General features: G+C 37.9%; 1 protein-coding gene across 3 annotated transcripts in view; it reads left to right on the top strand.

Annotated features, from left to right (window-relative positions):
• Window positions 1–23887, top strand: part of LOC149778344 (disabled homolog 2-interacting protein-like) — a 377099-nt gene that overhangs the window by 44670 nt on the left and 308542 nt on the right. For all 3 annotated transcript variants that reach the window (XR_016415494.1, XM_089939159.1, XM_089939158.1), the window contains exon 3: window positions 3947–4073. Coding sequence is in view for 2 of the 3 variants with exons in the window: in XM_089939159.1 (XP_089795285.1) it covers window positions 3947–4073 (127 nt within the window). In the remaining variant the exon portion in view is untranslated. The remainder of the gene's footprint in view (window positions 1–3946; window positions 4074–23887) is intronic.

The raw sequence follows: 23887 nt of genomic DNA, 5'->3' as shown, positions 1-23887 counted from the left end.
TACACCTTTTAGGATGGTACATTGGGTCTGTTGCAGATCATCTAACCTGGAGGGCTTAGTTGAGATGATTGGTTTTAACTCTTTGTTTAATTTAACTGCATGTAAACTTGACTGCAGCAAGAAGGAGGAACAGTGTTTTTGCATATTGCATATATATGAGCTGAATTCTAAATGTACTCAGAGTTGTTACATACTCAATGCCATTAAATTGCAAATGCCCATAACATGTAGATGTGCTTTTAAATGTATCATCTTTCATGTCAAAATGTTATTGCCCTTTTTCAGTTTATATTATATCTCCACCATGGCAGAACCTTGTAATCAGCATAGTGTAGGAACCAATAAACATAATTTGATGCAGTTTGGATCTTGATGGACGTATCATAGGTTTTATCTCAGCTCCATTTAGGATAGAGTTATAGCCCAAGTTCAAGAACCGTTCAGTGTATTCTGATGTAATTTGGTATAAACATAGCCTCATAGACTTAAAGCTGTGTGTCTTTTATGGGTTGAGTTTCATTTCTAATAGCTATGTTGGAATGATCTTGACTATGGTTTTTGAAAGATAATTTCACCAGTGTTTTTTTGCATGCAACTTTTGTTTGATGAGTCCCTGAAATACTTTAATTTCAAGCATTCCATATTATTATTTAGAAGGCTTATGGCTTGGATGCACATCCTCCAAACACTAATTTCTGCAATGTAATTTTAATGAGGGATATTACATTTAAGCCAGAGTTATAATGCACCATTTGGATTTTCAACATTCACTTGGCATTTGGAAGAATTATTGCCCCATAATTCCTATTTTTTAAAAACACTTTGGTTGCCCAACAGCTCATTTAGGACTCTTGATACTACTTCAGTTCACACAGTAAACCTATGCAAATATGATGATATTTAAAATTCATTAACTTAAAATTTTTAATGCTCATGATCAATTCAATATTTATCAGAATATATACATCACAATAACAGCTTTTATGTAGAGAAAACTATAAGCAGCATCATTTTCTGGATCTACATGTGTTTGAAGCATGTTCTTTCCATTCCACACCAGAGAGTCATATGATAATTTCAGTAACATGTTTTTCAAACTCAAGTACATCAATAAAACATTGTTGCTATATTTTTTCTCAGTTACAACCAGGATAAGTTGTCAAAAGTTTTTGCTAAAATCTAACTTTCATTATCAACCAGTTGTGGCCATCCAAACATATCTACCTATTTTATCTTTACCCATTTCTAGACTGGTTGCCGTTGTTCCATATACCATGGGTACCACGAATCCACTAAGGTACTGCTGATTAGATTGTGGAAGGACTAATAGCATTGCTACTTGGTCTGTTTATTTTTAAAGATGTCTTAAAAAATCTTTCCAGGTTATAATGTTTATTGCAAAATTATGCTAATTTGTACACTTTCAAGTAAATTAATATTTGAAGTTGTAATAAGATCTACATTAGTGTTGTTCTAGCATTGTAAAATTAGCTGCATTCTGAAAAATTTGTTTACCTTATGCTTCACATGTGATTAGAAACTTTCCACTTTAGAATGTGGTCATACATTCTTCAAAAAAGTAGACAATACATGTTACTATTATCTGCAATGAAATATCAGCACTACTGGATGACAAAAGTTTAAATTATATGCCAGCAACACTAGTTTCATGAAACATTGCCCTACCTTGTTCTTTTGTTGTTTTCTACATACATGTAAATCTTCTGCAAAGAAAGATGCATTCAGCAGAGTCTGTCAAGCTGTGCAGAAAAAACTGCATGAGATGCAGGACACATGGCTGAGCCAAAAGGCTGATGATACTCAGTCCTTTGCTGACAGACATGACATGAAGAATTTCTGTAGTGCTGTATGTGATGTTTATGACCCAGTAAACAGCAGGCACAGCCCCTCTCTTGAGCACAGATGGCAGCACTTTCATAACCGAGAAGGAGAAGATACTGGATCGCTGGGTGGAACACTTTGACAGTGTTCTCCACAGACCCTCTTCCATCAATGATGAAGTGATCAACTGTCTACCGCAAGTGGAGATCAATGAGAGATTGGCTGACCCTCCAACAGTGCTGGAAATTCACAAGGCCATTGAGCTCCTGTCTAGTGGGAAAGCTCCAGGAGCAGACTACACCCCAGCTGAAATCTACAAGTCTGGTGGGCCAAAGCTTGTAGAAAGACTAACAGAGATGTTCTGTGGGATGTGGAAGCAGAAACGCATACACCAGGAATTCAAAAATGCATCCATCATCCACATTTACAAATGTAAAGGCAATCGCCAATCCTGTGACAACCATAGAGGAATCACTCTACTCTGCATCGCAGGCAAGATCTTCGCCAGGGTACTGCTGAACAGACTCACAGAGCACCTTGATCATGGCCTACTGCCAGAAAGTCAGGATGGCTTCAGAAAATATCCAGCTATACATCACAATGTGGACCTGACTAAGGCATTCAACACTGTCAGCTGGGAAGGCCTTTGGAAGATCATGACCAAATTTGGATGTCCAGATGTCTTCATTGAAATGGTGAGGCATTTTCATGACAGCATGCTTGTCAGAGTGCAGGACCAGGGCAACTATTCCGAACCCTTTGCAGTCATGAATGTTGTGAAACAAGGATGCATCTTATCACCCACTCTCTTCAGCCTCATGTTCTCCGCAATGTTGATAGATGCTTTCAAGGACAGTGATGTGGGAGTAGGTCTCTGATACTTTCTGGATGGGAAGTTATTCAACCTGAGGAGGCTTTAAACCAAATCCAAAGTCCAAGTTGAGAACATTCGAGACCTCCTGTTTGCAGATGACTGTGCCCTCAACACAGCACAGAGGCAGGCATGCAACAGATCATGGACCTTTTTTCCACAGCGTCCATCAACTTCGAACTCATCATCTCTACCAGTAAGACCGAGGTTCTGCATCAGCCAGCTTCCGAAGAAGATTACCTGAAACCATCCATCGCTGTCATTGGCCAGAAGCTCAAAAATGTCAACAGGTTCACATACCTCGGCAGCACCCTGTCACAAGCAGTCCACTTAGATGATGAGGTCAACGCCAGGATTGCCAAAACCAGCATAGCATTTGGCAGACTCCACTCAAATGTCTGGGACAGGAGAGGCATCAAGCTTGTCACCAAACTCAAAGTCTACGCAGTAGTTGTTCTCCCCTGCCTCCTCTATACTTGCGAGACCTGGACTGTGTACAGCTGCCATGTTAAAAAACTGAACCACTTCCATATATAACTCATTGAGAAAACTAATGAGAATCAGATGGCAGGACAAGGTACCGAACACAGAGGTGCACACTCAGGCTGGCATGACAAGCATCCATACCATGCTGTGCAAGGCACAACTCTGATGGGCAGGCCATGTTGTCTGCCTGCCGGTAGAGCGCCTACCTATGAAGGTCTTCTGTGGAGAGCTACAGCAAGGCAAGATATCTCATGGTGGTCAAAAAAAGAGGTACAAGGACACCCTCAAGGTCATGCTGAAGAAGTTAGGCATTGACCCTGACAGCTGGGAGAGTGTTACTGTTGATCAATCTGCTTGGCGCAGTCAAGTTTATGCCGCAGTGGCAGCCATTGAGGACAAAAGACTGGTGAATGCAGCTAAGAAATGTGATCTGCGCAAATCCAGGAACAGCATTTCTGCAACTCACAGTCAGCAACCTGTACATCCATATTCCTAGTGCAGCAGACTCTTCCAGGCCCAGATCAGATTGAGCAGCCATCTCCTGACCCACCCCAAGTGAATCAATGATATTGTATGGTCTTCATCGACATCAGTGGATGAACATCATCATCATCAGTCAGTTTTATTTAGTATTTCTTTAGAAAAAAACATGTCATCATCTTCATCAATTATATCCTTATTTGCTTATGAGATCTGTAGTATATTTTGCAAAAACATAAGAATTTTTATTTTAACTTTTTTCAATAGGTCAAAGAATTGCCTGGATTGGTAGAATTGCCCAATATCCGTTTAGATGAAGGGAAGTGGGAATTTGACAGAAGATGGGGTTATGAGACACTGAAAAGTATCAAGGAAAATGCCTTACAGCACAGAGGTAAGATATAAAAAGTATCAAGGAAAATGCCTTACACCACAGAGGCAAGATATAAAATTTATCAAGGAAAATGCCTAACAGCACAGAGGTAAAATACAAAAGGTATCAAAGAAAATGCTTTACAGAACAGGTAAGGTACACAAAATATTAAGGAAAATGCGTTGCGGCACAGAGATAAGACATAAACAGAGATTAATCATCTTTCCATACAGCATCTTTCACTACCTGCTGTGTTATTTAGTACATTTACTTAAAAATTATAGATGCAGATACAAGAAATAGCTCTTGATAGAATTTTTTAAAAAGAATTGTGGCTTGCTGATCTGAATTACACACAACCTGAGTGAATACTAGATTTATTACTTTGTTTTGCCTCATGTACAATTTACTGATGGTTTGTTAAGCAGCGTGATTTGCCATTAAGTATTGAGGGAGATATTCATCAACTTAACCAGTGCCAACAAGACTCTTTTAGATTATTTAAATTGGAAATAGATACTCTACCTATCATGGAATTAAAGAGCATGCAGAATGTACTGGAATATAGCTTGATAAGGGTCTAAATCAGTTGTTTTTATTCTACTGGAGGATTATTTTAGAGAGGTTTACACTAGAAATGTCATGATTAATCACTTAACATTACCATTGGATCATATCAGCATTCTCTGATTCATTTTATTGGAATTTGCACCTTGACCTAGTTAGTACATTTGGGTTTTGTACAACTAATTGATCAGAAAAAAATCAGAAATCTGTGGAATTCTAGCCTTAGAGCTTTTTTCTGATTTTTTAAAAATTGAAGTCAGCATTGATGTCCCCGATATTAACTGTATAAAAAATTATTCTTTTTTAAGCATGTGAGAGACGTCTCTGATTGTCAGCGAAACTCTATGGTTCAGAGGTTAAATTTGTCTCACCCCCCTTTCCATTTAGAAAAACAGTGTCATTCTGAAACTAACAACATTGTATTTTACATTATGTTTTAGGCTAAATTTAAATTGTTTGTTTGCATATGCGAAATCACCATTGTGAAATGTGTCTCTGTAGGTTGCCATTTTTTTAATTATAGTTTAGACTTTGGTGATATGGTACAGCTCTACATATTCATATGGCTGTTTAGAGTGCTCAGTAACGTACAGTGGAAGCTTGAATATTTCCCTTCAAATGATGAAGTAAATAGACTGTAAAACCATCAGAAAAACTTTGACATATTACCCCACCTCCTAATAAAAATGGAATAAAGTTAGGGTCAGACCATTTTTCTTATAGACAGGTTTTGTAAGGTTGGTAGGCAATTGTAATATTTATATATATGCCTGCCATATGTTATGTTATGATGTTATCCATCTGTCCATCATTCTGCCATAAAACTTTGTGATTTGAACTTGGGGTAAGTAAAAACCTTATTGATTTAGGGTAGAAAAAAACCCCACAAAGGTCAAGGTTGCTATGACAAAAAAGAAGAAAAATAGTTTCTGCACAGTAAATCAAGTTCTTCATTACCTACAGTTGCTAAACTTTGTGGATGGCTTGTAGTTGGGGTAAAGAAGAACCAGATATTGTTTTTAAAGCATGATATATTCAGGTGAAACTAATGTAGAATTTGGCATTTTACAGTCATAGGTAAGCTTAAGTTAGTAATGAAACCAAACAAAGCATGATCAGCCAGTTTCTGACATTTGGAATATCATTCTTCTTTTCCTTTGATGTTCTACACAAAATCTCTTCTTATATCGGAACATTTAATCATTCAAATCTTATGTCAATTCAAGTGACATTTGTATCATGTCTTTTGTGTGCTGTATTTATTATTTTCTCCTTGCTTTCATGTATTTCCCATTTTGTTGATTTTGAGGGTTTGATTACATTGATATCAGAATGATGCTTCTTGTTTCATCTCTCACATAGTATCTGGCAACAAGGTAAGTAACTTCTACCAAACAGATGTTTGTTTCCCTTATATTTCTTTCAGCTTTCAGTAATGCATTAAGGCATTGGTAAATTCATACATAAAATGTCAGTGTGAGATACACATCACCAGGCCTATATGGCTGGAAAGTAGGGACCTGCTTTTTCCTTTCCATCTCTGGAGAATGCCCTTCATTCCCAGAAGGGATTTATGTCACTTTATTATGTAGGGTAGTTGTCAGCTTCCATTAGAGAGCTGTTTGAGATAAGGAAATCACCTGTTTTGTATGTGTGTGTGTTTGTGTGTGCTTGTGTAGGATGCTTTTAGCTCCCAAGAGAGAGTGAACCTTGGTACTGTCTGGTTGAGGAAAGTTTCTAGTGCCTAATAGTATTATCCCTGCCTTTCCAATCCAATGATAATGCAGTCATCTTGCTCAGGTGGACCTTGATTTAAATCAAAGATATTACGTTCATCAAGATGGTCGCTATTGCTTAACTGGCTTTAAGCAGCTGTTCAAGAATTTTGTACTGTTTTTCATGATATATGTGCTTGTTGTCTGTCCTTATCTTCATTTTTGTGTTCATCATGCATTGGCTGATCTGTTCGAATGTGTTTCTTCATCTTCTTGTTTTGGAAACAAGAACAATTAGACTTTTTCTCAGCTGTCTTGCTCCACTGCTACAACTTCGTTTGTTGTTGAACAAACCACCATCATGTGGTACTCGCCAGTCGACCCATTTATGCTATGATGGACTGTCATTAATTGCTTTAAATGACCACTCCTTGGCTCTCCAAACTACATTGTGCACTAGACTAAACAACCTGGCACTACATTCATCATTACTTATATGTAAACTGAAGTGAAAAAAGAAACATTGTGTCAAAGCTGGCTGGTGTTGAACAGGAAGAATTCCAGTTATCTCCCTTTTTCCCTTTCTGCCACTGCAATTTAAAAACACAGACCTTAATTTAGATAACCTAATTCAAATCCCTATTAAATTGTCAACCTTTGTGTGAATTATCCAAGAGATACTGCTGCGTATCACATTGTTTAATGCCCAATCAGTAGGACCACCAGAAAAGTGCACAGAAAAAGTTAATTTTATCAATGATCAGAGTATCAGCATCTTTTTCCTGGCAGAAACATGGTTAAAAACATCAGGTGATGAGCCCAGGTGTGCAGATCTGACACCCACCAGTCACTCCATCAAGTCTTTCCCCCACCACTCTCGCGAAGGTATAATTGCTGTCATCGTAAAGAACTCAATGTTCAGCCGTCTTAACCACGCTACAACCTTCAGTTTCTACCACACATCATTTGAACTAGTACAAACCACACTCGCACTGGAACAAAGGTAAGTCCATTTTTCTGTCTCTACCGCCATCCTCCTAGTAGAAAACACAAGCTGACTAAATCTCTCTTTTTGGAGCAGTGTCTGAATCTCCTGGAGTATGGAAATTTGATAGGTGGCAACCTGATTATTCTTGGAGATTTCAACTTTCACCTTGACTGTTCTGAAAACCCATACACATCAAAACTCCTAGATTCCATTCACGTTTTCAATCTCAAACAGTCAGCCAACCTACCCATAAACATAGTCACATTTTAGACTGGATTCTTCATAGAACTGATATGGTCCTCCCTGGTGTCCCACAAACTTGCATCAGATCACCTCTGCATTATATGCCATCTTGATGTATCAGTCCCTAACCCTCCACCTTTATTTGCTACTAAGAGAAACCTCCATATGATAAATAGAACCCAGCTATTGCCTGACATCCAAGCAAACCTAGTGATTTGGTTACCTCTTACAGCAGAACAACTTGATAACTGCCTGCTTTAATTGCTCAACAAATATGCCCCAGCAACCATGTGCAGAGTATCAATTCAAACATGTTCTCTGTGGTATAGAAGTGTTAGGGACCAGCTTTGCACTGCTAAAAGAGACCACCATAAAGCTAAGAGGCTTTGGCTGTCCACCAGACTCACTATTCATAAGCAAATCTATGAAGCTGCTAAGAAGAACGTCACAAAGTCCATACAGCGAAATCAGCCTACCACAGTACTAAGATCATGGAAAGTTCCAGCTGCAGAGAGCTCTTCGAGATTACTAACAAGCTAATGTCAAGGAACAAATGTACACCACTTCCAACTACCTTCTCTCCAGTCAACCCTCCCAACCTGTTTGCAAATTTCTTCTGTGACAAAGTACAAACCATTAGAGATAAGCTTGACAACACAATTTCAGTTGACTCATCATCACCATACAGTTGGGATACAGAATTTCAGCGGCAACTATTAGCAGCATTTGAACCTGTCTCTATGGATTTAGTGATGAAGAGTGTACCAAAGTCATGTGAACTTGATCCAATTCCAACATCACTGCTGCTTGAGTGCTTAGATCCAATATTGCATTCCCTAATTGGTGTTATTAACACCTCTCTCTCATATGGGGAATTTCCATCATTTATCAAAAGTGCCATTGTATAAAGCCTCTGCTAAAGAACCCAACACTCAACCATAATGATTTAAAGAACTAACACCCAGTTTCTAATCTCCCATTCATGTAAAAAACTTAGAAAAAGGTGTTCTCTCCCAACTTGTATCTGAATTCAAACAGTCCTTTCAGCAATTTACAGTCTACATATTGCCCTTGCCACAGTACTGAAACTACTCTTCTGAAAGTAGTTAATGTTTGACTTTCTGTCAGCTTTGGATAGTGGAAAGATTACAGACCTCACCCTCCTTGACTTGTCTGCAGCATTTGACACAATAGACCGTGATATATTACTTCACCATCTCCAGCATGTATTTGGCATTCATGATACAGCCTTATTATGGTTCAAGTCCAGCTTGGTCAACAGGACACAAATTGTGTTTGCAAATGGAATACACTCCAGTCCAGTTGATATATGTTGTGGTGGTCCACAGGGGTGTGTTCTTAGACCTGTTCTCTTCATTCTGTACACTCAGCCACTCTCAAGTGTCATAGATTGTCATCCAGTGTCTCACCAGTTGTACACTGATGACACCCAAATATACAAATCTAGACACCCAACTGAAGTTGATGCTACCATCCAGGATGCAGAGAGGTGCATTTCCAATGTGAAATCATGGATGACATGTAACATGCTGCAAATGAATGATGATAAAATGGAAGCCATTCTGATTACAACACAAAGATGTTCTCACTCACATCCTTTACCTCAGACAATAAATATCAGCAACACCAACATTAAGTTCACACAATCAGTACGAAACCTAGGTGTTACTCTCGACAGTACTCTTGACAGTACTTTCACATTGCACCAACATGTCATGAACGTATGCAAGGCATCATATCTTGAGCTGAGGCGCATCAGCTCCATTCACAAATATCTTTCAGTTGATGCCACTGAAACACTTGTGTGTTCCTTAGTACTTTCAAGACTGGACTATCGTAACTCAATTCTGTCTTGTTCATCTCAATATCTACTCCAGAAACTTCAAAAAGTTCAAAACACAGCTTCTTTGACCACCCTGAGAGTACCACAATCAGAGTACACCTCCCCTGCTCTGTACCCTTCACTTTCTATCCAGTCCATCCAGAATCAAACACAAAATGTGTTTTCTGTGCTACATTTCACTGACAGGCTCCAGTTCAACATACCTATTCGACATCACCCATGTGTACACACCAGCAAGATACTTATGCTCCTCTTCTCTCACTCGTATTCTCATTAAAATGAAGTCATATGGACAACGTTCTTTTGCATACCAGGGTCCAACAATGTGGAATGAATTGCCCACTGAAACACAAAGACACAGTGATCTCGTTCAAGAGCACTCTTAAAACGCCCCTGTTTCGACTGCAAGAACAGAAAGACCTAATAATATTTCCTTACCTTAAATATTTTCAGCATTTTTTCTGTTATGTTTTTTTAATTTCATGGTGGTTTTTTTTGTAATCATATCATTTTATATGTTTTTTGAGGTGTTGTCTAATGTTGTAAAGCGCTTAGAGCTTCTAAAGATTATACAAAGTCTTCATTATTATTATTATTATTATTAATATAAGGTCTACATCATCTGGCTGGTCATGTTCCACCAGACATGAGGTAATGTGTCAGGTGAAGGTTACAGTCATCAAAATTCTGTCACTGGTTATTAGGTACTGGGCACAAGGCACTAGGCTTCAATCAAGTGACCATCATAGGTCTGGCATTGGACACTGGTCATTGGACACTGGGTGATATCCCAAGTGATATTCACCAAGTGTCTGTCAAGGAGCAGCAAGCACCAGGCATCAAGTCACCTGGCACTGGACACCATTTGCCACATATGTTGTATGGTGCTGGTCTTATGTTTTCAGTATCAGGTCACTGATAAGGGAGCACCAAGTGCCAGTTTCCAGACACCAGGTACTGGACACCTGCCGATGTACATCCATTATGCAAGACTGGTCTTCAAATTGGGTGCCCGATTTTGACCACCACTGGTCTTGGGAAAGAGATAGGTTCAATAACCTGCTTTTCTTTCTGTTTCTATTCTGTCACTTTGGGAACTTGCTTTGAGTTTTGAAAACTGGTCATAGGGAAGCATCGAGATATCCTATCCGGATATATACCCTTTGCTGCGTTCCTATTCAACCCTATGGAGCTCGGGGACTCCTACCACCTAATGGCGAGTTGGGTGTATCTCCTTTTCAGAAAATGACACCATGGATGCCTGTGCTTTAACTTCATGGATCAGCATTCCAAGATCTTCCCCCCTCTTCTTGCATCAATATTAAAACCATGAATTGTTCTTTGGTTTTCGCTGTGTTTCAGATGGACCGAAAACTTAGTGTCTTATTTAACTATAAGTACCTGAAATACTTACACATAAATCAAGTCCAATTGCAAAAAGAATAGACCTGGATCTGCTGTTACCTAATGTGCTTCAGATCAGTGTCTGATTTGTTTGTTTTACTATTTAGCCATTACAAACTGCATATACCCCAAATCTGTTGGTGGGTGCATTTGATGGCAGATCTGGGTTTATGTGGTATGTTACTTTTAAGTGAGCATATATGGTATTTAGTTTGAAAATGATGCACACTGTCATTTGATCAAGACTTGATGATAAATAGCAAAGAATAAAGAGCATATGTCTGAATTCTTTTGAGTTCAGCTTGACTAAAATGTGGAATTATGCAACTGAATTAAACCCTTTTTGATTTAATATATGTCAAATAGCAACAGTTCATGTATATTCAGTCACTGAAAATTAATTTGAAAAAGTTAATACTGAATCCTACTCTTTTTGTTGTTTGGAGTTCATTTTAAGGCATTTTTTGACAGAACATCCCTGTATATTAAACAAATGTGTGCTAGAGGGTTTGCAGTGCTGACTCATTTTAAGATCTGTTCATCCTGAGTTAAGAAGTAAAATGATATAGGCCTGATATAGGAAATACATATTTGAATAAATAATAGTAAATATATTTTCGATTGGGAAAAGAAAGGTTCCAAAAGTGATATCACCTCTGTAGCAATATCATTTTTCTCCCACTGATATATATTATTATCTCATGATGCAATACATAATAATAACGATTTATTGTTGTGGATGTTGACAAGTGTCTGTTTTGAGCAAGATGCAGCTTAGCCATATGCATTGACTGACGAATAGTTACTTTGTAGTCACTTAGTATGAACCTATATGATCTAAGTAATTCAGGGTCAATTTAGTTAATTTACTGGCATACAAGTCTTTCATTTTTCATTTGTATAATGTTACCAAGAAGTTTTTGAATGTAGATTTTAGAGATCTTTACATAATACTGAACAAAAAGACACTCTCAAGTGATGGAGAAGGATAAATTTACCTTGTCTGTGTTCTCAATTATTGTTCCGTTATTTGTGTATTTTCCTATTTTTTGAAATTACAATTCCTATATTCAACAACATTTAGCTATGTTGTCAGCATAAGTGGTTTAACTCATTTTTGAGATGATTACACACACACACACACATGCAAATTGTCACACACATACGCAAATTGTCACACACATATACACAAACACATGCATACAAACACATGCATACAAACATACACACATATACGGTAATATTGTCAGACACACAGAGAGAGAATTGTCACACACAAACACAAACACACATACATACAAACACACATGCACACAAACACACATACACAGAGTAGAATTGTCACACACACACACACACACACACACAGACTCACACACAGAGTAGAATGTTTTGAGAGATCACCCATTCTAGCTACGTGGAAATCAGGATTACAGGCAGGTCAAGTCTGAACACTATTTAATATTGAATAATGAGTGCATTAACCATGTGGTCTCCCAGGATGGATGGTCATCCTGTATTTTAACACATGCACATGGTGCTGATATTTAGAAAAGTAGTATGGAAAGTATACATGTAAATAATTTTCACACTTTGATGTAAAACGGAATAAACAGGAGTGAATTTTTTCTTTGTAACATTTTCAGTCCATTCAGTATGCTCCTTGATTCACACTTGTCGGGGTGATATCATATCAGTCATTAGCATATATGTTTTTGCCCCATCTTTGTGATGTCTTCTGTACACATGGAATACTTAATACAAAGAAGTTCACTACTGTCATCATGAATAAATTCAAATGATCAAGTATGCTCCACTGCCAAAAGAGTCGGCCTGCTGTTGAAATTAGATAAATCATCCATTATTACAAATATGTGTTTTGGAATATCTAAATATATTGTATTTCCCCTATGTTAATTTTATAGGGTTGTACTAAGGAAATTGGTATAAAGTGGGATGGCCTTATCATTGGATTTATGAGCATAGAGTTGATACTCATAATATGATATTTATGGTATCTCTAATCAATTACATCTTGTATTCACTCACCTGAGCTGTTGTGTTTTACCTTTCTTATCATATTACCTTTCCTTTGCTACTTAACTTGAAAAGGTAGCAGATTTCTCTTTTACTATGCCATATAGTGTATCATCTTTTATCTGATATTTTCATTGTGTAGACAACCAGAGGAAGCCCCATTATCTCACACATTGTTTGCATGTCAATTTATTTGTAAATGTTTATCAAGCTTTCTTAATGTTTTGTTTGGTTGATCTTTTTAATGATGATTATTATCCATTTAAAGATAGTTTAAGTAGAAACCCTTGATTGGAACAAAAATTTTAAACAAGGACATTTATCATATTGTAGAATTTGAGTTGCATGTATCTTGCATGTCTCCAGATAAAAATCAAATGACCTGCCACCATTTTTTGTTATTAGCACATCGCCTGGCTAATAAGGCCAGGAGAGTTTATGAAATCATCCTTTGTCATTAGGTGTGTGTGTCTGTGATTTGGATTTTTAACATAGTTTTTAAAAAAATTCAGTCATATCGCTATGATGTCTGCAGTGTGGCATTTTGTAGTGATGTCTAGCACTGGGGCATCATGCTGCAGACATGTAGCATGATGTCCCACCCAGTCACATTATCCTGACACCAGGCCTACCAGTCGTAACACTAACCTCTTAATGCTGAGCACCACGTGAGGAAGCTGTTAGTACCATTTTTACAAGTCTTTGGTATGACTCTGCAGGAGATGTCATTAGGTGTCATGTGATTTCTGTTTGTTCACAGTCGCTACTTCTCAAATACAGCTCAACAGAACAAAATTTGAAAATATGGCTATCTTTACTGAAAATAGACAAACATTTTTAAAAACAGCTTATCAGAATTTGGTTAAATATAAAAGCACCCTTGCAGATGGTTTTTCAAATTTGTACAGCATTTCTGGTATGAAAACAATACAGATTGAAAGAAGACTCCTTATGAGAATTAGTTTAGTTTATAAAGTTGTATATAATGTGTACTAATAAGTACATAGGAAGGTGACTGACTGGTCTCCAGTCAAATCATTGGTCCAACCCAAATGTTATATAGTATTATGTACATTTGTGACTAATTGTGTCAGAAATGTACTCTGATCTTGTGTTTGCTAGTGGTGTGCATAGATTGAGATACCTTTAGATATAGGCAAAAGGACACTTAGTAATATATTCGGTTATGCAGGGACTAACCAGTACCCATCAGTTTGATAAATCTCAGATATGACAAATTACCTGCACAATCAGTAAAGATATTGCAGCTGAGTTGATCCATTTACTTCATGTTCACTGTTTATCTTCACATGTTAACAACCATTTTGGGCCATTATACAAGGTTTTTGAGATCATCTCAAAGATTTTTAGGTGTTTTTGCTACTGCACCTAAACTACTGGGAGGATTGCCATGAAATTGTTTACACACATGTTCATCACATGGTCTTGTTGGTTTTAAATGAAAAAGGTGTCACATGGATATCTAATATGGCCACCATGGAAATCTTGTTATCTCTGCTTCACCTGAAACAATATATTAACATGTTTTTTGATAGATGTTTTATGATACATTGATGGTCCATAAATATGCAGTTGGTGTTGACCTGACATCCAGTATGGTCACCAGAGTGGCAATCTTAAATATCTTCTTGCTTTACTACCAAACAGATTCACGTACATGTACTGACATGGGGTTCTCACACAGAATAAGTTCTTATGATGTCTAGTAGGTTCTAAATGAAAATAATGCCCATTGGGCATCCATGGTGGCTATCTTTAAAATCTTGTTGCAACTCCACTCAAGTCACGGATCATATTGACATGCTGGATTTATTAAAAGAGTTTAATTTATCTAATTGATTCCTAATTAAATTTTATCGCTACACTTTCTGAATGGATGATCATAGTGACATGGAATTTTTCACTGAGAGACTTCTTATGATGTCTTGTGTTCCTAAATGAAAATGGTACTGATTTGATAGTGGCCACCTTTACAATTTTATCACTTTACCATCTGAATGGATGGTTGTGTCAGCATGAGTTCCAATTCCTAATATATTTCTGTGTAACATTGTGCTTTTACCACACAGATATCGATAACAGTTATCCTCGATATAATAACTCATTTATTCTATATATCTTTTCTTTAGATATGGAATAAAGCGATCAGTTTCTGTAATGGAACAGTTTTGGTTTCTTTTGATTCTGTTCAAAAAGTGTATGATGTGCTACTTTTACTGAAAGTTTAATGAGCAGAATGAAATTTTTTATTTTTTTAAAAGTGGTGAATCTATTGGTATCAGATGACCTCAGTATAAAATATCTTAGGTAAGCATCTAGATCAGGCATAGGCATCTTCCTCCAGGATGGAATATTGACTTTTAAAGCCATGATCTATAATGTGAATTATTCAATAAAACCTCGTCATGGGCCAGATCCAGCCCACAGGTCATATTTTCCCCACCCCTGATATAATGTGTAAGAAGAAATTGCTACATATGTATATTTGGTCTTATTTCCCAATGCATTAGTTAAGTACAAGTTGTAGTAGCTGCTGCTGTTGTTATTCTTATTAGTAGTACATGTAGTAGTAGTAGTAGTAGCATTGCAGAATCATGTTTTGATTTCTTCAAACATCATATCTGAACCTAAAAGAGTAAATGGTGATTACTGTTTTATTACATATAGATGGCCTATGAGATATGGTGGTTGTTGCTATGTTGCTATGTTTCACACAAGCATAATCCCTCCATGAAGTGGGAGCCATGGTAGTTCATTTTCTAGAGTGTTTAACTTGTAATCCAAGGATCACAGGTTTGAGACCCACCCAGGCCAGGCTGGGTGACTGTCTGCTCCACTGTGTCCTTCAGAAATGCACTTTGCTCCCATTCCACAGCATAATATAACCAATAATATGTTAAAAGTACCATTAAACCAGCAAACTAACCAACCCTCCAGAAAAAACCAAGCCATTCAGCTACCCCAAAATGCAAAAAAAAATCACATTAAATTTTCTATTTGAAATTTTTGTCTTTTCATAACTCTATATCAGTGTAGTTAAAAGCTGAGATTTTTGTCCAGCTGCATGTACATATACTAATGAAAAGTGGGTAGACATTGGTTTGCTTAAGCATAACTGACTTGACCTGAGTCATTTCATCATTGTGCCAATAAAATGATGTTTGAAAAGCATTTTGTTAGTTAATTGTTCATATTTTGTTCAGCATTGTATACTAATTGACATGTAAGTTACTTAATAACTGTTTATAATGATTTTAAGAACCATTAACCCTCAATAACTGCTTATCTTGACTAATAACTGTTAAACAATCATATTGCAAGTCATATGGGAATCACCTGGATATTTCATAGGTTGCATCGGTCTATTTGTATTTCTTGAAACAGCTGAAGTGAAGAAAAAAACAGATTGAAAAGCAATGTTAACTCAACAGCAGACTGCATGAAAATTGGAGCTGATGGTATAATCCAGGTTTTGCATTGTGACCTTGACATTTAAAATGGGAGAAAAACTGGAGCGATCAAACAGTGTACATATAGTTTCATGTTTAAAATAATTCAGACTGTATTTGGATACATGAAAAAACCATTTTAATTACATTTGTGATAATTTATTTGTATCCCATTCTCTGCAGTTAGGATATAGTAATATTTTGAAACTAACAGCTATATACTTTTCTAACATATTTGAACAAGTGTCACTCTCTATAAAATAAAATTTTGCATTAACAGCTCTTTGATAAGGAATTTCAGCTAGGACCATTTAGATGCTGCTTCATATTTTAATTGATAACACAGATGCCATTGAAAACATGATGTACCCTCTATCCTGTTTAACAGCAAAAAGACCAAAGAGATCTGCCTGAGGTTTTTATACTTATTGAAGCAAAGTTATTAGTTCCAATGTTTGCCACAATGGTTGCCATTATATATAATATACATTTGTAAGAGTTAATGGCTGCTGTTTTCAGGCATGAGTATGTGTCAGAGTCCTTTACTAGGTTAGTACTAAGACACTCCCTCACTATAAGGACCTTCATTATAACAGTTCTTGCTATGCTGTGGTAGTAGTAAAATTGTTATGTGTTGCGTACTTTATTATAAATTCATATACTCATTTGCAGCAGCAGGGAGGGCGAATCCTACAAGATACTTTTCCGAGATACCCCATCCACGGAAACTATTCCCGATAGAAGCGTTATTTCCATGAAATAACACTTTTATTCAGAAAACGAGACAAAAAAAAATGTCCTTGAAAATGCTTTGTATTTCCGCTGATATAACGCGAGTTACTTCAATAAATCCGACTCGTATCCGACATAATTTCCACGGTGAGGTATCATCGAAAAATCAGGTGTAGTTTGCGCCCCCCTGCTGCTGTGAGAAGTCGAAGATTTCCAAGGAAAAACATTTTTATGTTAACCATACAATGTATCAAGTCCGATACGGTATCGTGTCCGCGGGTCGTGTAAATTTATTGTCACAAATCCATGCGGGTTTCTTTGAGCGCGACTAAAGAAATTTTTGAATTTATTTATGTCCATATCACCGCTACACCATGTCTGATGAATATTTCTCAGCGTATGAACATCAACTCCATTGAATATCGCAAGAAGATTACAATTATCCCTGATTACTTTAGGAATTTGTGTATAACGCTGAGTAACATAAATCACATCAGTGTTTTTGTGACGTCCCCGGGAAAATATTCTTGCAGGATTTTTTTGCTTGTCCAGCATCACATCATCATACACTACTAGGTTATTTATTTCCCCGTCGAGGTCTTCAACGCTGGGAGCTTCTTCGATATCAGTGATAAATTCAACTACTTCCTCGCCATCTTCACTCAGCGCTTTTGCACTCTCATTAAAATCTTTTATAACATTATAGCATCGCTGATCATCTACAGATGGTGCTACCAAATACAGCTTATCCCACTTCATCCACTTCATTATCATGTTCAACAGCAGTTGCGTTTTACCTGATCCTGACGGTCCTATGATGATCATTCTGATAGAGTTTGGTAGCACTGAATTATGCTTAACTGGCTCCTTTCTTCGCGTCGCAGAAAAATCAGTGATCTCCATTTGTATATAAGGAATAATAATTATGGATTTATATTGTGTAAAGTGTAAGGCACGAACCCCTACAAACGACATAACAACCATTACAACAAAAAATAACAGACAAGCACTTTCTGGTAAGTGTGCGCGATGTGGCACAAAAAAATTTAGATTTCAAAAAAAAAGCCTGACAAAGTCAGCGGAGGTGACATTGCAGCAACCCTCGGACGACTTTCAGGTACCCCTTGGGCTAAATATCCCGGAGAAAAACATCTCCCAGGATACAATTACTGCGGTCCAGGGACACGACTAGATATCAGACTTGATGAACAATCTAAACCAAAACCGGGAGAGTATCCGATAAACGCTATCGACGCAGCGTGTCACATACATGATGTTGCTTATCGAAGTAAAGATCTACAAGACAGGCATATCGCGGATGTGAAATTAATTCATGCACTAAGCGCCATAAAAAATAAATCATTTAAGGAGTCACTCGCTAATTGGTTAATAAGATCAGCGATGAAATCTAAATTAGTATTAGGCGCTGGATAATTAAATAAAAATGCAAGCGATTTATTATTCCCCAATCGGATACTGGAGAGGTAACTCAGCAATTAATAAACTCGCCAACGCGGCATCAGTAACACGCGAGGTTGCCAAAAAATGGCTGTCAAAACAAGCAATATGGCAAATCTACTTACCACCACCTCGACAAATCAATTTTGCACATTTTGATGTTAGTACCCCCAATGAAGTTCATCAGGCTGACATACTATTCCTGCCTCATGATACTGTCCGTAGAAAAACATACAAATACGTGCTAACAGTAGTTGATGTTGCCAGTAGATACAAAGAAGCAGAACCGTCAGCGACTAAAACAGCGTCCGAAGTTGCCTCTGCGTTTAAACGAATTTATCAGCGAGGACCTCTAAGCTGGCCACGATTATTACAAGTTGATCCTGGCAAGGAATTTCAGGGCGCGGTATCATCACTGACAAAGCAGCATAACGTTGTTATACGACGAGGGCATACTGAAATTCATCGGGATCAGGCAATTGTTGAGCGATTTAATAGAACACTCGCTGAGAGATTATTCGGATACCAGTACGCGAGGGAATTCATTTACGATACGAGATCTCGTGAATGGGTTGCAAGACTGCCAAACGTGATAGCCGCACTGAATAATGAAATTACCAGAACAACAAACATGAGACCTGTAAATGCAATCACAAAAAAATATATACCCCGCGTCAGTGAACGTGTTTCAACGCAGCCAACGACGCTAGCGTCCCCACTGCTGGGTAATGTCACCGTTAGGTATTTATACGAACCAGGCGAACTAGAAGGAGGAAAAAAAAGAGCAACCGATCCCACATGGAGTGTTACCACACACAAGATATCCAGCATAACCAGATCAACTGGGAGAAACGCAATCTACAGATTAGATTCAACTGCTCCTCAGCGTGGATTCACACGCGAGCAACTTCAGGTGATTCCCACGGATACACAATTACCACCTCGATCACTTAAATAACTGCAGCAACACCTCTGCGTCGATTACACTCAAGACAGGTCAGCATTACATTTTCACGCGTATGACCGAGATTGCTGTCTATTCTATCCACGGTAAATTGTCTTGGGTCGTTTTTCGGATACTGCCATAATAATAAACAATTACAACTCGCACAGTGATTATTCTGACGCTCACGTAACGACAACACAGCGTTGATATCCAGGTTAAACTCTCTATTATTTTTCTTGTCGCTTTGTCGGTAACTGTCTAATTTTTTTCTTATTTGATCTTTTTGCGTTAACTCAACAACGGCTGACTTCGTTGACGTATCTAATACAATTCTTCGTAACTGAGCCATCTTTCTTACTCTGGACACGGCTAAATAAACTAAATTTGACCATTCGATGCGGTCATCAACGATCCAAACAGTTGTATCAGAAATAGTTAATCCTTGTGCTGAATGAATCGTCATAGCATATCCTAGTGTCCACGGTGATTTATTTATTGCTAATGCATCTTCGACCGCATCGACGTTAACTGTTACTATATCATTCAATACTAAATTTTGTTTCTCTGGTTTTCCGGGAATATCAACATCAATATTCTGCAATCGTGTATCATCTGGTCTATAACATAACGGCACTTCCAATGTTGGAAATTTCTGCCGCTGTAACTGAAATAGTCGCCGCTGAAGTGTATCTCTGACTGATTTTCTACTTGCAACAATTAAATCATCTGGTTTCCACGCCGTTAAAAAGTTATCAAATGAAGTCTCTGGAATTATTTCACGCATTATTTCACATTGGACTTTATTGGTTTGTAGCCTAATTAGTTTTTTAAACTCCTTTAATGTGTCATCAAGCGCTCTGATGTCATCACGCATTTCCTCGTAATAATCAACAAACCCTCTCAACCATTCGTGGGGAGATTCGCCGACAAATGGTGGTGGTTGACCATGATCGCCGCACATCACAACTGCGGTATTTTTCGTTAACAACCACGTCAGGAACCGTTGTAATGTATCCAGCGGCACAGTGTCTATTTCATCCCAGATGATTTTCTCCGGGATATACTTCGTTCCCATTCGCTCAGGAGTCCATGTACCGCCGCTGTATTTGAAAAAGCCGTGATAAGTGCAGGCCTTTACTCCGCGTTGTATCATTTCTCTGGCAAGTCTGTGTGTTGGTGTTAGCACGACCAAATCAGAACCGCGAAATAGTTCGATTGCACGAGTTGTCTTACCACAGCCTCCAGGTCCGTTCAAATAAACTGTTCTGTGTCTAGCAATTGGATCGTACACAGAAGGCAACGACAAAGTTGTCCACGACAAGGTTGTTGATTTACGATATTCATCTTTAATTTCAACATCAGCTGATTCACAGTACGCGTGCAACTCTTCCTTTTTTACTCGCCATGTTCCCCATTGATCATCCGATGTTGGTAAATCTAACGCTGTTAAATCGTCTTCGTTAATATAAAACGAATCTGTTGCAACCCTTACCGCGAAGGGAACTCTATTCACCATCGACAATAAATTTATAGAAACATAAGCCAGCATAGAGGATCTCAAATGAGTGTACTGAGCTGAATCACCGTCGATATAACTAACAACTGTTCCTAATCGTTTTCCAGGCATCCCCGGCAATGATATTATTATATCCTCGCGGCTACAAAATGTATCTTTCGCAGTAGTATCAGCGATAATGAAATTTAATTCTTCTTCATCCATAATTAATCGACTGTGATGTCGTTTATGATCATATGCTCCACCTTGAGTAAATTTACCTATCAATCTTCGGCCGAGATCTTTACAGTTGCGCTCATCATGTTTATACGCCAGTGTGCGTAATTCTTCTTCAGACGCTGTAGGATAATTTAATTTTAAGTCAGAATAACACGCAGTATCAGTTGGAGTTGGTAACCAAACTGAGGTTTGTTTTGAGTAACAAATAATCCCCTCACTGACAACAACAGATGTTAGTATTGTTTTGTCAACCATAAACCGCAACAACGGAAACGGCACCCACTTCCTTTCGTGGAAATGTCTGCCAAACCAAGCATAATTAATAGGATGTAACCGTGTTGCAAATTCGAACGATTCCACGCGAGCAAATCCAGTCAGGTCAAAATCAGGTAAAGGTCCGTTAATAGCTACTCTTGTCATTAAATTTGTGGGATGTCCAAATCGTTTAAAGTATTCAGCGCATTCGCCATAGCCAAGAAAACTTCCTGGATAGCACGCAATCATATCCACCGATACCATATTATCACTAACAAATACACTATTCCATAAACCGCCGTGTCCGTATTCGATGCAACTCTGCTGAACATTCTCGAGAAAACTCTTCATGGTTGGTTTCCAATTATTTTTTTGTCGTGCTATATGTGCGGCAACACTTGGAACAGTAAAACAATTAGTTAGTAATTGATCAACTTGCTCAGTTGAATATTTTTCTGTGAGCGCTTTCATTTCATTTTGTAACTCCGCAGTTCTATATATTTCTCCGTTCGGGGTCACGAACTGGTCATAATCACCAACTTCAGAACTTCTAAACAACCATACCGATACCGGATCGGTTTTACTCATTTGATAAATACAATCAAACATACCCGCGGAATAATACCTTATAACACGATCGCGTGGAAATATTTTAACTGATTCCGTCCAGGCGTGGCTGTTATGATCAATAATTGTTATTGAAGCTCCACTACGGTTGTATTTTGATTTATACAATTCCTCGCCTGTTAGTGATAATACCGTTATAGGAAATCTTAATAATTTTTCTAGCGCGGCAACATCCTTAATTGTGGCCCCTGTATCTTTGACTCGATTAGCCCATGTTGTTATTTTATTTTTTCTGATCTCAGTTAGACCATTTCCACGTGCTGCGTTTTTAAAATGTTCCATTACTCGCTCAGCTACACAATTTAACATTACTGATGTTTTCATTGGCGTGAGTTTATCTACACTTGGTTTCTTTATCGGATATATTCCGTAAACGACTGCAGTTACTGGATACGATCTGGCGTAATACGGTATATCAACCCCCGTCAACATTCCTGGTCTAGAATTATTGCTCAACAAAATAGTTTTCCTTTTAATGTCAAGGATAGGATCATTTTTATCACGGATAATCCACGTGTCATCGTCGTTTTCGTTGACCACTTTGACAATAAATTTTATTCTGAGCAAGTACTTCTGAGAAACGCTAGCGTTCCCATCAAGAAACCCAATAATTGTTTTCGCCGTAGTATCATTCATGGTAGCATCAACAACACCTTTGGTGTTATCGCGAATAATTTTATATGTCGACCACACATGTGCGGCACCATCACGACGAAACTCTTCTTTGGCGTTCTTGATAACACCAAGCAGTTCCTTTAACTCTCTTCGTCGTGGATCAGCGGTTAACCGGTCAAGATCGAATCGAGAACCTGATACGGGTTTTATTCTGGATAGTCTTTCAAATTCCTCCATATTATAATTAAGACAAGTATTTAAATAGACAAAAATATTATATATAATGAACGGAAACTCAAAGAGTTTCTCATGCAAGTGGATCAAACTAAATTCATCAGCGCCGTGTAACAGACGTTGCAGAGGCGAATACTGTGGACAACATGCTCAACAGGTCCGCGGTGGGAGTCTAGGACCGATACCGTGTATCAGATGCGGCATTGGAGTACGAGGAAAAACTCAATTATGTTCAGCGTGTGGTGGAAAACGCTATCGAGAACTAAAACGGTATTATGATAAAAAAAATCCAGCCTCGAACGCTCTCACGGAGCGTGATTACATAAATAAGTTTTCAGGCAAATTATGAATTAGACAAATGATTTGCTTATAGTATAATGAATCAAGAATTCGTCCCCGAACAAGAATTTGTTCCACATCCAACTATTCCAAATTATGAGGCAAACCGAGATGGCATAGTACGACACTGCACGCGAAGACGACCAGTTGGTACAGTTGATAATGCTGGTTATTTAAGATTTACTGCCACGTGCTCAAAGAGGTATTTATGTCATCGTTTCGTCTATGAGGTTTTTAACGGAGTGATCCCTAAGGGTTTTGTCATTGATCACATTAACGGTAACATACTTGATAACTCTACAAACAATCTTCGCGTGGTCACTCAGAGCAAGAACTGCCTACTGGGTAACACAGGGTGTTGTAAAACAGTTGCAAGAAGAGCTATTAAATCTATAAACGCAATTACAGGTGAAGAAATTGTATTCCAGTCAATAAACGCCGCCAGTAGGTATTTCGGTATTTGTTCACCTGTTGTACAGCATGTCGCAACCGGGATCTACAAAACAGCATTTTCCAAGAAGCTCAAACAGAAGATTTCATTCTGTTATATCATTGACACAAAGGACTCATGAAGAGTACCCGGTAAGTGATAACCGCTCATCTATC

The sequence above is a fragment of the Sinohyriopsis cumingii genome, chromosome 17, assembly GCF_028554795.1.
Source record: "Sinohyriopsis cumingii isolate HCF-2022 chromosome 17, ASM2855479v2, whole genome shotgun sequence".
Classification (NCBI taxonomy): domain Eukaryota; kingdom Metazoa; phylum Mollusca; class Bivalvia; order Unionida; family Unionidae; genus Sinohyriopsis; species Sinohyriopsis cumingii.
The sequence above is the reverse complement of the archived record's forward strand: the minus strand, read 5'-3'. Positions and strand labels throughout refer to the sequence as shown.